This window comes from Falco cherrug, chromosome 1, assembly GCF_023634085.1.
Source record: "Falco cherrug isolate bFalChe1 chromosome 1, bFalChe1.pri, whole genome shotgun sequence".
Lineage (NCBI taxonomy): Eukaryota > Metazoa > Chordata > Aves > Falconiformes > Falconidae > Falco > Falco cherrug.
Genome location: NC_073697.1, coordinates 66,909,038 through 66,924,202, shown reverse-complemented (window position 1 = coordinate 66,924,202; position 15,165 = coordinate 66,909,038). Strand labels below are relative to the sequence as shown.

General features: G+C 47.3%; 2 protein-coding genes across 2 annotated transcripts; one reads left to right on the top strand and one right to left on the bottom strand.

Annotated features, from left to right (window-relative positions):
- Positions 1 to 317: 317 nt before the first annotated feature.
- POMK (protein O-mannose kinase) lies at positions 318 to 2,106 on the bottom strand. Its single transcript, XM_005445978.4, has 2 exons — positions 1,781 to 2,106; positions 318 to 1,248 (listed from the first exon to the last, which is right to left on the bottom strand). Exons 1-2 carry the CDS (start codon positions 2,066 to 2,068, stop codon positions 475 to 477), a joined length of 1,062 nt encoding a protein of 353 aa, XP_005446035.2. The 5' UTR covers positions 2,069 to 2,106; the 3' UTR covers positions 318 to 474.
- Positions 2,107 to 2,461: 355 nt separating this feature from the next.
- HGSNAT (heparan-alpha-glucosaminide N-acetyltransferase) lies at positions 2,462 to 15,076 on the top strand. Its single transcript, XM_055727980.1, has 17 exons — positions 2,462 to 2,704; positions 2,989 to 3,128; positions 3,649 to 3,782; positions 4,696 to 4,765; positions 5,398 to 5,467; positions 6,565 to 6,671; positions 7,147 to 7,223; positions 7,843 to 7,873; positions 8,743 to 8,903; positions 9,276 to 9,391; positions 10,071 to 10,192; positions 10,761 to 10,887; positions 10,995 to 11,081; positions 12,235 to 12,312; positions 12,429 to 12,499; positions 12,639 to 12,751; positions 13,779 to 15,076. Exons 1-17 carry the CDS (start codon positions 2,462 to 2,464, stop codon positions 13,958 to 13,960), a joined length of 1,929 nt encoding a protein of 642 aa, XP_055583955.1. The 3' UTR covers positions 13,961 to 15,076.
- The last annotated feature ends 89 nt before the right edge of the window (positions 15,077 to 15,165 follow it).

Genomic DNA, 15,165 nt, shown 5'->3' with positions numbered 1-15,165 from the left:
GCTTTTACTCCATGGAGAAGCGGGCAAGGGCTTTGTGGGTAAGATGTGGGCCAAAGCCACAGGAATCAGCACAAAGCTTGTGGGGGGCATGCAATGTTCTCTGCTCTTGAATCCTCTTCAACCAGTTTAAGTGGACCAATATTTTTCTTTAACTATTTTCCTGTAATTTTTTAAAAGAGTTTTTGTGTAAATGTTGCAAAAGAAAATTTATTGTTTCTTAAGGAACAAATTTTCCCCCTACACCCACACAACTTAATTTCTTTCCCTCCTCCTCTTCCAATGATAGATTAAACATGTAAATGGGAAACTTGCACAGCTCTGGCACTGGGTAGATTTATTTTTTTTTCTAAATCAAAACGTACAACTTCACTTGTTCTTTTCTTCTCAGTTTTGGGGACAATGATTCTGTCCTTCAGGCAAGCTAAATAAATAGGAAGGACATTAACTTCAGTATGTTCTTTGTCTCATGATTCACTATAACATTTCCCTAGTACTAGGCATGGCTGCCTCTCGAATAAGCAGAGTTAAAACCTTCCTGTAGGTGTCTAAGACCTCTTGGGCAGAAGGCCTTTCGGCTGGGTCCTGCTTCTTACATGCTGCATGGATGTCAAACAAATGCAGTCGCACAACGTCACTTCCTTCAACATGGCCCAAGAAAAAATTTGAGACATCTGGGATTTTCCAGATGTCTATTTTCTCATCATACGGAGGCATGAGGTCATCCTTGAATGGCACTTCTTCTCCATAGGGCCAATGCTGTTCAGGAGCTACAAACTCACCCCGGAGCTCCCGATGACCACACTTCACCAGCTTGCCAGCACTCCTGTTCACAACAGGCAAAGCGTCCAAATCATTCACCAGGATGTGAAAGTCACTTGTTAGGAGATACTGAGAGAGGACCTTGTCCAGGTCATTTGAGTCACACATCACTAAGGTGCCCAGAGGGCTGCTGTGCAGGTACTGAATGACACTCACATAGTCTATAGCAAGCATCAACCTGCGATGCCAGGTGTTCATGCCCTTGTACTTGGGGATGTGGAGAGTTTCATTCAGGCCCCTCAGGGAGCCTAGAGGATGGTACTCAGTGAGGATTGTGAACTGCTGCTCACAGTAGCCAAGCAGCCGGACAACGTGCTTGCTTTGAAGTGCTTTCAGCATCTTCAGTCCATGGAGAAAGTCCTCCTTCAGGTCTGAGTTGGTGAGCTCTGAAAGGACCACTTTGTTTTCCTTCCACTCAGAAAGGAAGACCTGAGAATACACAAGAGACATGTAAGACACGTGGAGAGCCTTCTCACACCAACCACTGCCAGCTGCCGCTGACTTTCGAGTCACTGCTTAGTCACAGCTGCAAACTACAGTCACCAGAGACGGTCAAGCCTTTAGGCAGGGCCATGTACCTGCCACAGCAAGCCCTTACCAATGGTATAATCACATCACAATTTCCAAAGTTTTCTCTGGAATGGGCAATGCGGTTGAATTAAATTATTTCATACCACCCAACCAGCCAGTCTTACTCTACTGTGACTGTGCCATGCTCCACAAGCGCTTCACCACTCTCTGTGATTTTGCTTTTATAGCTGGATGTCATTTGGTGTCCGGAAGGTGCTCAGGTCACGCTCTCCTACCTGTGCTGTGCACCTTGTCAGTAGCCATATGCCCAGGATGCCTACAGTAATTAGCTGCTGCAAGGATAATTATAACAGCGGTATGGGCATTAATTAGCCAGCAAACAGTGAAAGCTCGTTATCCACAGCAGAGAAGAAAGGAAAACCAAACTCACCTTTTTCACAGCACCTTCACCAACACACTTGAGTTTCCTGACTTCCCTATTGATGGCTTCGCAGGAGAGCCACGGGGAACAGTTCTTCACCGCTCCCAGCCTGAAGTACCCAGACGGGCAGAGGCCGGGGTCTGTTTCGCTGCGTCCCAAAGCGCCGTCGAACGTGCTGAGGTACAGGTAGAGCAGGGCATTGAGCAGCAGGATGGCTGCAAACAGTAATGCCAACGAGACTGGCGACACCTCCCTGGGAGGAAACTCCCTTCGAGAGAAGCGCGGCTTCTTCTCCATGGCTGTGCCCTCTGCATCCTCCGGGAAAGGCGGCGCTGAGCAAGGACCCTCTGCCCAGCCCGGGGGTGAAGGTCCGGGGCCGTCCCACCGCAGGCCCGCCCGGCTGGCGCCGCAGCCCCGAACCCGCAGCCCCGAGCCCGCAGGCCCAGCACAGGCCCCGAGCGCAGCGCCGCAAGGCCCCCCGGCTGTCAGCTCGACGCCCGCCTCGCTGCTCACCCTCCCGCCTTGTAAACCGGGGCCCGGCCTGCCGGCCCGCCCGGGCGCAGACGCCTGACCCCGGCAAACACGGCGGCAGCGGGGTGGGTAAGGACCGACCGCGCTTCCCGGCCCCGCCGCGGCCGCGCAGGGCAGTGGTGGCGGCGGCGGCGCCGCCCCGGGGCGGAGCGCAGCGACATGGCGGCAGCGGCGGGGCTGGTGGCGGCCGTGGCGGCGGCGCTGGGCGCCCTGCTGATGGCGCCCGGTGTCACCCAGCCGCACGGGGAGGGCTCGGCGGCGGGGCGCGGGCCCGGGCCCCTCGGGGCGGCGGCGGCGGAGCGGCACCCCGCGGGGCGGATGGACCAGGCCCTGCTGCTCGTCCGCAACGAGCTGGCGGCGCAGGGCCTGCGCCTCGCTGCCCTCTCCGGCGCCTGCCACCAGGTGAGCGGGGCAGCGGCGCCGAGCCGCGCCGTGCGGGGGTCCCGCCGGCCCCCGCCGCTCCCAGCCCTGCGCCGGCCCCCGGCGGGGCTGCGGGCCTTTCCCCGCGGCTTTGCGAGGCAGCTGCGCCCCGGTTGTGCCTCGCAGCAGTACACCGAGAAGCCCTGCACCCCCTGGGCGCCTCCAGCCCCCGGGCGCCTCCCCTTGCCTTCAACACGGTGCGGTGGCAGACCCCCCTTCGCCGTCCTTGGGCGCTGATGCGTTCGCTTCACCCTCTTCTTCCACAGTGCTTGTATCAGTTCCTGGCATTTGTCCCACCAAGCAACGGGAGCCTGAGAGAACCGGGCACGGCGGCGGTGATGGTCGATACCCAGCATCCGCTCACCCTGCTGCTCAACGGCTCTGTGGGTGACAGAGAGCTCTGCAAGTATGTGGCCCGGCCCCAGGGAACACCTGGATGGCTCTGTCCTGTACTTTGGTTTTTGTTTTTTTGTTTTTTGTTTTTTGGGGGTTTTTTTGGAAGCTGTGCACCTGTTTATTAGCTGCTCATCGCCTTTTCCCTGACTGCTCAGACCTAGAGTTCAGGCTTCCCCTGCTGCTGTAACCGTGGCATACGTTGTAATTGTGCCGAAAGGATCTAGGCGCAGGCAGGAGCCAAACTGGTATGCGTCGAGCCAGCATCTGCAAGCGCCTGGTTTCTCTTGCAGAGTCTGTAGCTCAAGAAGACAGGTGATGTAGTAAGCAGTGCACGTGTGGTAAAGCGTCTGTGTTAGGCTAGGGGAAGGTAGTGCTTGGCAAAGGCAGAGCCAGCTCCTTGCTAAATCACGCTGTTAGGCCAAGCTTGCCTTTCCTACAAGCATTAAGGCTTACAGCCCCCTGAATGCTGCGGTGGTACCCGCATGTAGCGGTGATGGCTCAGCAAGTTTTGTTTCCTTTATCCTTTGCAGGATTCAGTATAATTTTGGAGAGTTTGGCAATTATTCCCTTGTGGTAAAGACTCTAAGTACAAGCCTAAATACAAGCACCGAAACCGTTTCTTGTGACCTAGTCATCAATGAAGGCCCTATCAACAGCTACCTCCGTATGTAATCCTCTGTTTTTGCCTTTTCATTCCACAACTTGCATGTCTCCCAGCAGGACCAACTTCCTAAAAAGCCTGTGCAACCACTTGTGCTGTGCTGAAGATGTGTCATGGGCTTGCTGCTCTTCTCTCAGCATCTTACCTTCTTATGTTTTATACATCTGTCTCGAGGCCCTGACCAGGTTCAGGCCTCTTCAGGTGATACACTGTATAAGCACAGCCTTTTGGCAGCAGGGATTAGCCCAGAAAAATCAGTGGGTATGTGTCCGGAGGGAGGTATTTTCGTAGTTCCTGTTTCCCTGCTTCTTCCCTCTATCTTGTTTCTCTCTCAAAATGGGAAAGAATTCATAGTGTTCAGATTTTTTTGTTGTTTTTGCGCTTTTGATTTTAAATCTCATGTCTTGCTTTCTTGTTCATCTCTTTTTCCAGGACTGTTTCAAATTCTTGTCTACGTCTCTTCCATTCTTTTCCTTTATGTTAGGTTATTCTTCAGTCCTTCCAGTTTTCCAGCTCTAAAGAAAAACCCTCCATGCTTGCAAACTTGACGTATTACCCTCTCCCCCATCTTCATGTTGAGGCTCTTCCTGAATCTCTAGTTTCTTCTTCAGAGTATATAGCACATTGATTCTTTTCTCATCATTGCCTTGTGGTGCAGTGCAGTTCTGTTTTCCTTTTTTCTGCTGAGATGTGCAGCCACTGAGTTGCACTTTGAAACTAGCCGGCTTTTGTTTTGGATTGTGGTGGTGGTTTTTGTCTTTGGGGCTCAGGCCGGGGATATGTGTTGCACAGAGAAGGGATGTGATGATTGGTGTGTTGGGCTTTCTGTTGTTTGTGTCGTGCTTGGTCAAGCCTGGGCAGCTGAGTGGTGTTGTCAGATTGTTTATAGAGTTGTGTTCTTCTCTTTTTCATGTAGCTATTCTCTTTGCTTTCCTGGTTTACATGGGAATCCTTGCTATCCTGATTGTCGGGCGCCTTTTTATGAAGTAAGTGAACAGTATTGTAATACTTCCTCCCACATGAAGTGGAGCTGCCAGTTAAAACACGTTAGAATGTTCTAGCGCTTCAGAGTCCCACTGTAACCCTGCTTGCAGATCAGATCATATCAGGTTGCTACATACAAGTTAAGCTGTGGTGGCTGTCCATATGATAATAAATACAAAGTGATACAACTTCACTTGAGAGACATCTTGCAGCCTTGTTAGTTTGTGTGTAGCGCAGTTACTGGAGAGCAACTGACACCCGCTGTCACACACCCTGCCTCACCCTCCCCGGCTTGTTCCTGGGTCTAGCCCTGAACTGGCAATACAAGTCAGTGGGACCTAAGTGTGTGTAGCATATGCAGCCTTTCGTCCTGTGTACTGAATGACATGAGTCACCCCTGCCTGCGAACAACCTGACAATAAAGCTCCCGAATCTGAGCTCACAGCAGTGTAATTATGCAGCTGAGGTCCCAGGTGTTGGCGGAATCTCAGTATTACCTATGTGAGCTGGGAAAACAGAAATAGGGACTGTCCCAACTTTTCATTTATGCTGCTAAATAGTTGATATTAAGATGAAGTTGGCTACGAAGCGCTTCTCGTTTTGTTTTGTGTTTTAAACTGTTACTTGTTTTCAGAATTGATCCAGTCAGAAACTGGGTTTACAAGAAACTGAACCCCAGAGAAACTGATCGTCTGATTAATTCTGTGAGTGACCACTGTATCTTTGCATTCTGTAGTGTTTTCATCTCTGAGGAACACACACTATCTGGACATCTGGGGACTTGTTTATTACTAATCATATTCCCTTTGTGTATATTCCCCTTGGCAAATCTTGTATTGATGTCAGACAGGTAATTTTATGTCAATGCAGAGTGCTAGGCTGGTTTTCTGTGCAAGCTTAGTGGATTCCCAGTAGAGCTCTTGCAAGTCTTGAACATACAGCTTTGTGCCCTCTTTAGTTCCCTTGAGGCAAACGTGTTAGTGAAAATACTGTCCCCTTCTGACACAGGCAGCGTAAGGGAAGGGAAGAAATGCCAGCTTTCATTTCTGTTTCCAGCACAGTAGGAATTTTAGCAGGATCTATGCGTAAATCAGGATTTCTCCGGCAGCCCTAGAGCTGGCATTTCTGTGTGAGCTGTGTTTTGCGCTAGAATACAGATAGATCACCACAGTCTGGGCTTCACATCTAGGAGGTCCAAATCAGTCTAGAATCAAATGACTTGGGAGCAGAGATCTGCAGCAGTTCTTGTTGTTCATCTCCATAGCTGTGTTATAGCAATACCTGCTTCTGTATGTTGTCACTGAGTGATCTAGGGAACTCAACTGGAAAGAAGCCACACCCACATGTAAAAGGATTGATTTTCTGCTGGTTTAGCTCTCTGAACAGTCTCTCTGTGGTGTCAGACAAGTTGCTGACGGCTTAGGATGGGATGGATCCTCTTTTAAGAGTCAGCAACTGGATCTGCTCAACTCTGTTGTAGAGCAGCACTCACAGTGACAGCAAGTCTGACTGATTTCGACTGGACTCAACTTTCATGAGTCTCAAACACAGGGCTCTTTTCACTGCATTGTTGTTTCCACACTGGTCAAAGGTGGAGTGTGGAGCATCTGCAAATATTATTGCAATATGGTGGAGCTACGAAGGGGTTAGAAGTAGCAAGTAGGGAAACAAAAAGAAGAGGAAGATGGGGAGAACAAAGACAAACACAGTATGTGAAAGTTTGCGATTTGCTGACCTCTGTTCCCTAGGCAGCTGCTGCAGCTGCTGACTTGTCCTTCGTGTGTGTGGTTTGTTCCCAAAGGAGCTTGGGTCCCCGAACACAACAGACTCCATTAACAGTGATCCCACCCCGCGTTTTTGGAGTACAGCCTCTCGGCAGCGGCTGCGTTCCCTGGACACGTTCCGAGGGTGAGCATAAGACCTTGCTCAAAAAGCAACTCTTCCAAGAACAATGAGATTTTTCCAATGGCTGTTTGACAGTGTGCAGAAACATATAGCAGATGGACAGTTCAGAGGGGTCTGTTTTACTTGGAAGATAGTCAAGGGTTTAATTCTTGGATTTTCTGAAACACTTTGCAGTTAATCTAGTTTGAGGAAACATCAAAGTTGTGGCAGAGGGTGGAAAAGAATAACATACGTTCCATGCGAAAATGCTATGTGAAGGAGCTTACTTTGGGTCACGGCCACCCATGATCTTTGAAATGCTGCTTCCTGGTTGGCAAAGCTGGAAACCTTGTACATAATCTTGCCTTAAAAATAAAATAAACCAGGTCTCACAGTTAGAAATGTTTTAATGGGCATAAACATTAACTTTGTGTTCACATACATATGTATTTCATTGACACGTGATACTTTGTGTGTATTTTTGTTGTTGTCCTTTTAGGCTGTCTCTTATAATTATGGTGTTTGTTAACTATGGAGGAGGAAAATACTGGTTCTTCAAACATGAGAGTTGGAATGGTAAAGTACAATTGAGACAATTAATCTGGGTTTTAACTGCAGCAGTATCTAGATATGGTTAGCACGGTAGCTGCTGCCAGCGAGCTGTTGCTCAGCTGAGGGCTGGGACACTGTGCCAGTGTGCCTCAGCAGGGTATCTGGCTTGTTAGGTTAATGGGCAAAGCAGTGTATAGTCCTGCTTGTCACGCAGTGGTTTCAGATCACTGCCTGTGCGTAACCTTTTCATTTTTGACACAGGTTCCTATCTAACTTCTCTGTGGTGTTTAATGACCACAGTCAAGCTGATGGTGCTCGATGCTGTACAAACATAGTGCCTTGATTGGCAAGCTGATGGTGAAGGGGTCAGGCATCATGCTGCCCTAGTGGAGAACAGCAAGGATGCCATCCCTGAAATCTTTCCCAGGACACAGCTATCAGTTCTGACCCTATTTTTGAAGAATGGTAAAAGCAGTGAAGCAAGATGATTGGCTCTTTGTAGGTTTTGTTTATAATGTGGTTTAGGTTTTAGGGCATCAAATAATTGCAAGCAGCCAGCAATTCCTCTGGAAACTCAACAATAATGGTTAAAATTTAGGGAGGGTTCGAGGTAAATAATGTGTTCCTTTGTATTTCCCTGTAGGATTAACAGTGGCAGATCTGGTGTTCCCATGGTAAGTCTTCCTGAAGAATAGTTCTTGTGTCAAGTGGTTCCTTATGTTAAGGGTTGCAAGGAGAACATCGTGTGTACCTTGTCTCCATGTGGAAACCTATTTGGAGGGGTAAATTTGTGTTGAGTGGTTGGTAGGAATCTGCCCCTCCAGATAACAGCATCAACCTTATGAACGAGTAGAAGAGCTAAGTGCTTTCGGCTGCCCCACATCCTCCTTCCTCCCCTCACACAATGCCAGTGGAAGGCCCGGGGTTACCCTGCTAATGGAAGTGCAGTATCCCTGAGGAGCTTGTTGCCACGCTACTGTATTGGAAGTGGACAATCTGGCAAGATTAAAACCTGGACTGATAGGTATCCAGAGAGAAAATAGCCAAGGGAATTTTGGATTAAGCTAATCTGTCTGTAACCAGAGAATGGTTGTACAGGGAAGCAATTATCCCACCTGTCCCTAGCATGCTTCCCTAAAATACACATTGGTTGTAGTTACTCTTGGAGATGGGAGCTGGCCTTGGACTGTGAACCTAATCTAGAGGGAAGGAGCGGGACAGTTCTGAACTTCGGTCATAGATTTGCAGCTTGTGTTTTACTGCTCTGAAGATGCTAATTTAATTTTGGGTAATGGAATTTTTTGGTAGCGTATGTGTTGCTGCAAAAGACCAGAATGCTGTTACTTCTCTGAACTGTCCCTTAGTGCGGGCTCAGTTGTCTGGGAATGCCTAGCAATCAGAGGAAATAAAGTTGTCCAATTTCACTCGGTGCATGCATTTCTGGTGGGCCAGTGCAGGCTACTCTGCAGTCTTCAGTGTTTGCTGTCACACACGTGTGATGAGAAATCTATCAGCTCAATTTCCCATCTGCTCTGTTCTCCAGGTTTGTGTTCATCATGGGGACATCAGTATCATTGTCACTGAGCTCCATGCTGAGGTTGGGAAGTTCCAAGCGGAAGGTGCTCGGGAAAATCCTCTGGAGGAGTTTTCTGCTAATCTTGCTGGGAATCATAGTTGTGAATCCCAATTACTGCCTTGGACCATGTGAGCGGAACTTGCTGTCTGTCTTGTATTTCTGCAACTGTTGTTCCTGCCTCCCTGGTTGGGCTGTTGAGAAAAGTCAGCCTTACTGTTAATGACCAGTTGCTTGGGGGCAGTTTGTTGTGTCCTGTAGAGCGCTGTTCAGTTCTACACCGATGCAGTTCTCTCTGTTTGACCCCTGTGCCAACCACTGTTCATTGTCTTAGAGGTGACATTCCCAGGGTTTTGATTTACAGAAAGTGGGGTGGCAGAGTGGAGGTGTCCCTTGTACCCGCAGGTGCAGTGCGTGTCAGCTCTCCCTGGAGAAAGGCAGCTTTCATATTTACAAAAGAGCCCATGTCTGCTCCTCTTCCATATTGCTTTCATGTTTTCCAGTGTCCTGGGATAATCTGCGTATTCCTGGGGTGCTCCAGAGGCTGGGATTCACGTACCTGGTGGTTGCTGCTCTTGAGCTCCTGTTTACCAGAGCTGGGGCTGAGAATGGGACCTTGGTGAGTTATGTGGGGAGATGACAAGTGATGCTGGAGTAGGGTTGCTCGTCTGAGCACAAAGAACGCATGAGAAATTATGAGAAAACATGTAGCATCTTACTTGATGTGTAGTGCAGTGTGACCTGGCAGAAGTTGCGGGGAACATGCACCCTTCAGTGTCCAGGTCTGCATTTTATCACATCTAGCTTTGCTCTATTTGAGGATTTCACTGATCCATTCAGCTGGTGCTTAAAGCAGGCATTCCCAGGCAGTTTTGATGACTTTCCACCACCAATGGACCCCAGGGACAGACATAGCTGTGCTGAATCCTGTGGCCTGCATTTTGTCTGGTTAATTTTGGCAGTGTTTTTTCACAGCAGGGGAAAGTAATACTGCTTTTTGGCCTTTGGAGTCTGTTTTCCCAAAAGGCTTTTGTTCTACTCGTGAATCAAAATTCCTTTTGACATTTTCCAAGCTAAAAAACATTGTGGGCTATTGTTTTGGTTTCTTTCTCCCCCTCCCCCGAGTAACTAAGTGTGTGGAAATTGTTCATGAAGATGAAAGGTCTCTTGATAGAACCCAGTTTTGTAATGACAACAGCTCTCATATCTGGGGGACTGCCTGCCAGGAAGCACAGGATGTCCCCAGGGGCATGCTTTTCACTCGCCAGCTAATACCCCACTCCCTCCATCTCATGCAGGAGTTGCCATGTCCTGCTCTGCAGGATATTCTCCCCTACTGGCCACAGTGGATTTTCATTCTGATGTTAGAAGTGATTTGGCTCTGCCTGACCTTTCTGTTACCAGTGCCAGGTTGTCCCAGGTAAGACTGTGCACTCAGACTGCTTTCTATGGGCCATCAGATTGTTTTTCTTCTAGTGAGTAGAAAATACATTTTATTACCCATAAGGAAAGAACGAAGAGGAGAGCTTTTAGGCCAGCGAGGTTAAGGGAAGCATTCATCATGTGAAAAAACTTCTTTACTTTGGTACTGAAGTACCAGGTGTTACGAAAGGTGACATCGTTGCTCCCTTCTGTCTAAAGAAGAGGATTAAAATCTTGTAGGGGTCTGTGTACAGCAATATACGATCGTTGCAATGTCATCCCTGTCTCTATCTTTGCCCCTTTAAAGGGTCAGCACCTGCAGGGCAGGTGGAGCAGCAGCTTTAGGCTCCCAATACTGCCTGTCCCCTCGGGACTCAACTGCTTATAGAATTGCAATGATCAAAACAGGGTGGTCACCAGCCAGGTGTCATGTAGGACCGGTGTTTCACTGTGTGCCTCTGGCCAGGAAAACGTTGAGCATTTAGTGGGCTAGGCCACTGGACCAGCTGCTATTCAGGTGGAGCGTGCCAGCACTTTGTGCCATAACCTGTTTGCTTCTGTCCTAGGGGCTATCTTGGTCCTGGGGGCATTGGAGACTTTGGACGCTATCCCAACTGCACCGGAGGAGCAGCTGGTTACATTGATCGTTTGCTTCTTGGAGAAAAGCATATGTATCAGCATCCCTCTTCAAGCGTAAGTAGCTTTTGGTTTGCAGTACGAAGCCGCAGGCAAGCACTGAGCAGAGCTGTCAGGTAATGATGGTTGCTCAGGTGCCCTCTAACAGCTGTTTTCTCTCTAAGGTGATTTACCAAACAACGGTGCCATATGATCCTGAAGGGATCCTGGGGACCATAAATAGCATTTTTATGGCATTTCTGGGACTGCAGGTACCTCTTTTCTTTCTGGCTGTGCACTATAATGGGAAGATTCAAAATATCTTGGACATGGGGAGGCAACTTGGTTTCTTTATTTAAGGCTGAGACTGGTTCTAACAAAACCTTCTGCAAAGCAATGCTTTCAGGCTGACTTAGCCTGAGGTGAGTGTCAGAACTGGAATCTAACCTGGCAGTAGCTTGCATTAGATAAACCAAAACTCTTAGTTTTTCTAAGAGATAGACACAAGGAGTTTGCAAAATATCCACCCGGAAACTTTCTTTGCTTGTTTTAAGGTTGGGCTTATGCTGGGAGTAGGCTGGCTCTGCATGTTGGAAAATGGGGCCAAGAGACGCATGGACTTCACAGCTTTATTTTAAACGTACGGTTTTAAAGGTCGCAGCTGAATATGTTCCCCATGTTAATTTTCCACTTGACATGCAGTGTTAGCCATCTCACATAGGTGCTATGGGTGTGCTTACCTTTCCAGACACGGGGGAGGCAGGGGTTTGCATTAGTGCTACCAACATCAAAAGCTCACAGCTCACCACTGTGTTTAAAATAAGGTATCATGATGCTTTTTGATGCAGTTCTAGTTAGTCATTGCCGCCTTTTCTGTCTGTGCAGCAGCTGTTAACCAAACTGAAACTCTTGTGCTGGGAAAGGAATGTCACTGCATGTTAGCACTGGGTTAAAAATTGATTGGGAATCTCTGTGGGGCAGAGCTTGGACCAGAAGCGTGACACCGAGGAAAAGAGTCATCAGGACACATTTCTTAGTGGTGCATGAAACGGAGTGTGTGCTCCGAGCCAGCCAGGGTGCAACACGGTGTTGTGGAGAAGCTGTGGGGACTGGTTGGGGAGTCATCATGGTGTGCCTTTGTGCAATCTTTGCTGAGGGAGATGGAGCTTGAGTCACATTGTGTTAACCTGAAAAAGTTGCTTGTCCCCTTCCTCCGTGTTAACGTAGCAGGGAGGAGAGAAAAGGTGCACTTTACCCCATCTGTGTCCATTCTTCACAGAGTTCCTATTCTGAGCCTTTCAGCCACCTAGTTGGTATAAATCCTATTTCTGTTTTCTGTCTTAGCACAGGTAGCTGGTGGCAAATATATCTGGCTCTTGAAACGTGACAATTATGGGCATTAATTAAGTTTTTGTATTCTATTAGGCAGGAAAAGTGATCTTGTTCTACAAAGACCAGCACAAACAAATTATGAGTCGGTTCATCATATGGAGCATAGTAATGGTAAGACAGTCAGTTTTGTAGCTCTTTAGTAGACATACATTTTTATGCAATGCAAACTTGGTATTTCTGAAACATATTGCAGTGGTTATATAATCTTTAGCAACTTTCTATTTCAGGGAATTATTTCTGCTGCCTTGACAAAATGTTCTAAAGAAGAAGGGTTTATTCCCATAAACAAGAACTTATGGTAAGCAAAGAGATACAACTTTTAGTATGATTTTGTTAAAGTACTATTTTACCTTGGAGAATGTTTTACCTTTCATATATTGAGGTCTGTCTGTATCACCTAGTTCTCGAAATAATCTTTCTACTGAAAATGTGTGTAGGTCAGTATCGTATGTGACAACCATGAGCTGCTTTGCCTTCATCCTCTTACTGCTGATGTATTACCTTGTGGATGTCAAGAGACTGTGGTCAGGTGCTCCATTTTTCTACCCAGGTCAGTGAAATCACAGCAGGAAACATATTCCTTCCAATTCCTGCTGCACAGATACTATCCTTTTATGTTTTCTGAGCTTCCCTTGTCTTTTTTTAAAGAGTTGGGGTTTAGAATGAGATAACCTGAAAGATGCCAGAATGATTAACTTGAGCCAAATCTTTGCATAGAACTAGGACACTTGAGGCCAGATATTTAGGAGAGAGGGACTGTCACCTTTAAATGAGGGCTGGAAGTTACTATTGCCCAATGGCTGTTCTCAGTTTGGTCTCGAGTTAAGGTCCCAGGGAACAGCTGCCTAGTACCAAGCAAAATACCACAGCTGGTTCGTAGTTGGTTTTGGAAAGGATTGCTGAGCCTTGGGTAACCTAATGGGAAACTCAAAGGTCTGTCAACAGAGTAATACCACTTCTGAAGATGTGGAAGATGAAATCCCCTGGGCAGCTGTGTAGGTTCTGTCTCTATGTGCTTTTAGAGAAGTGTGTCTCCCAAAGCGTCCTACTGTGGTTTTAACCACACTGGGCTCTTGACAAACATTTGAGTACAAAATGCAAACCCACAGCAGAGGGAACCTTTCAGCAGCTTTGGTGTCTGGACAGGAAGACGGGTAGGGTGACAGCATGGTATCATATCTCCTACCAGAAATCCCAGAGCTTTGAAGGGTAGTCAGCATTTGTTTGTAAAGGCAATAGATCTGACCAAATAGGTTGGCACCTGGCCACCCTGAAGACGGTAACTGTGATTATTCTCCTTGTCAGTAAAATTGCAGGATACTGATTTGGTTGTATTTTCGATTTAGCATATAGGTTGTCTTTCTTTTCAATAAGCATTTTGGGGGAGAGAACCTCTCAGACTATATTTGAAAACACACACGTGTAGTGTCTTTGGGGCAAGTAACATTTTCTGTTGTGAATAGCTGCTGTTGTCTTGGTGCCACTCTGTTTCCTAAGCCTGGCATGCCTCTGCCTGCTTACTCTGAAGCAAGCTCATACCTGCTCTTTCAGATGGTATGACCTGTGCTTACTTTCAGGAATGAACTCAATCCTGGTCTACGTTGGACACGAAGTGTTCGAAAACTATTTCCCTTTTAAGTGGAAGATGCAAGACAGTCAATCCCATGCAGAGCATCTGACTCAAAATCTCACTGCAACAACTCTTTGGGTCATAATATCGTACTTACTTTACAGGAGAAGGATATTCTGGAAAATCTAATAGAGATGGCCAGGGTGTAGCTGGCCTAGGTTCTGATGGGGCAAGTGCAAAAGGTGGATTAGCCTGAAATACTGCCACTCTTGCTAGGCTGTATTAATAAAAAGGGATACTAGTTCAAGTTTACAGTGCAATGGAAGTTGTCATCAAGACTTTTATGTGACTTAAGGGACAGTATTTTCCTATTTAGCAAATAACTTACTAGTCTGCTGCAGTTGCTTTCTTTCTGTTTTCTGTATTTTGTATGTATTTTACTGATCTCCTTCACATAGAGAAACTGAACATACTGCAACAGTTGGGCAGTCAAAGACAGCCTGATGGTGCTTGTGAAAGGAACTGCAAGGGATCTGGGTGGTGACTGCAAGGGGTTATCAGAACAGGACTGTACAGAACAGATGCATAGTCATTGCATCTGACAAGACGCCCCCTAATTCACATGGTCCGGGGTTTGTATATACCCTTGGCACATGCCCCATGCCTGCACCACTCTGACTACTGGCACGCATTTAACTTAGCCATCTTTTTGCCATGGGAGCGCTCGCAGCATCCTTAGCCCTGCACTTGGGTGGGCGGTACAGTGACTGTCTGGGAAGGTCTGAGGGGCACCTTTGCGCTACAGCATGCTGTGGAAAGCAGCGAGTCAACTGATCATTCATTCTTCATTGCGTTCTTCCAGTCTGGCCTTGGATCAAAACCTTAAGTTTAGGATCCTGCTGAAGCCCGCTGCCCAAGATCTCTTCTGTTAGCTTATTAATTAGCATGCTGCTGCTACAGGTATAGCAGCCCATCTGTGCATGTTCTGGGCCTTTGTGTTGCATACCTCTAGCCTAGATGAGGTCCAAGTTTCATGTGCTACACTCTTAAGAGTGCAGAAAGGCCAGTTCCTGTTGACTTTATATAATCACTTGGATATTACTAAACTTCAGTCAATGCAGTTCTCTTTATAAATGGATTTACATTAAGGACCCTGAATCTGAAAACCAGAAATATCGGTAGAATTCAGCCAAAAAGGAAGACAGCAGACCAACTCAATGCAAGATAATAGTTTTTGGAAACTCCAGAAAATCATTTGTGCTGTGATTTCCAAAAGAGTGCTAATAAAAAGCCTGAAATACCCTGCTATGTTCTCTGTGTGTATTTATAGAGAGAAAGAACCAAGATGCACACCTTAGTATAATGCTATAGAAAAACACCCAAAACAAATAGGA

Coding starts and splice junctions, on each gene's coding strand:
- POMK (XM_005445978.4), bottom strand. CDS start 2,068: ATGGAGAAGAAGCCGCGCTTCTCTCGAAGGGAGTTTCCTCCCAGGGAG. Junction 1,249..1,780: donor GTGAAGGTGCTGTGAAAAAG/GTGAGTTTGGTT, acceptor GTGTATTCTCAG/GTCTTCCTTTCTGAGTGGAA.
- HGSNAT (XM_055727980.1), top strand. CDS start 2,462: ATGGCGGCAGCGGCGGGGCTGGTGGCGGCCGTGGCGGCGGCGCTGGGC. Junction 6,672..7,146: donor TCCCTGGACACGTTCCGAGG/GTGAGCATAAGA, acceptor TTGTCCTTTTAG/GCTGTCTCTTATAATTATGG. Junction 12,313..12,428: donor TCATATGGAGCATAGTAATG/GTAAGACAGTCA, acceptor TTTCTATTTCAG/GGAATTATTTCTGCTGCCTT.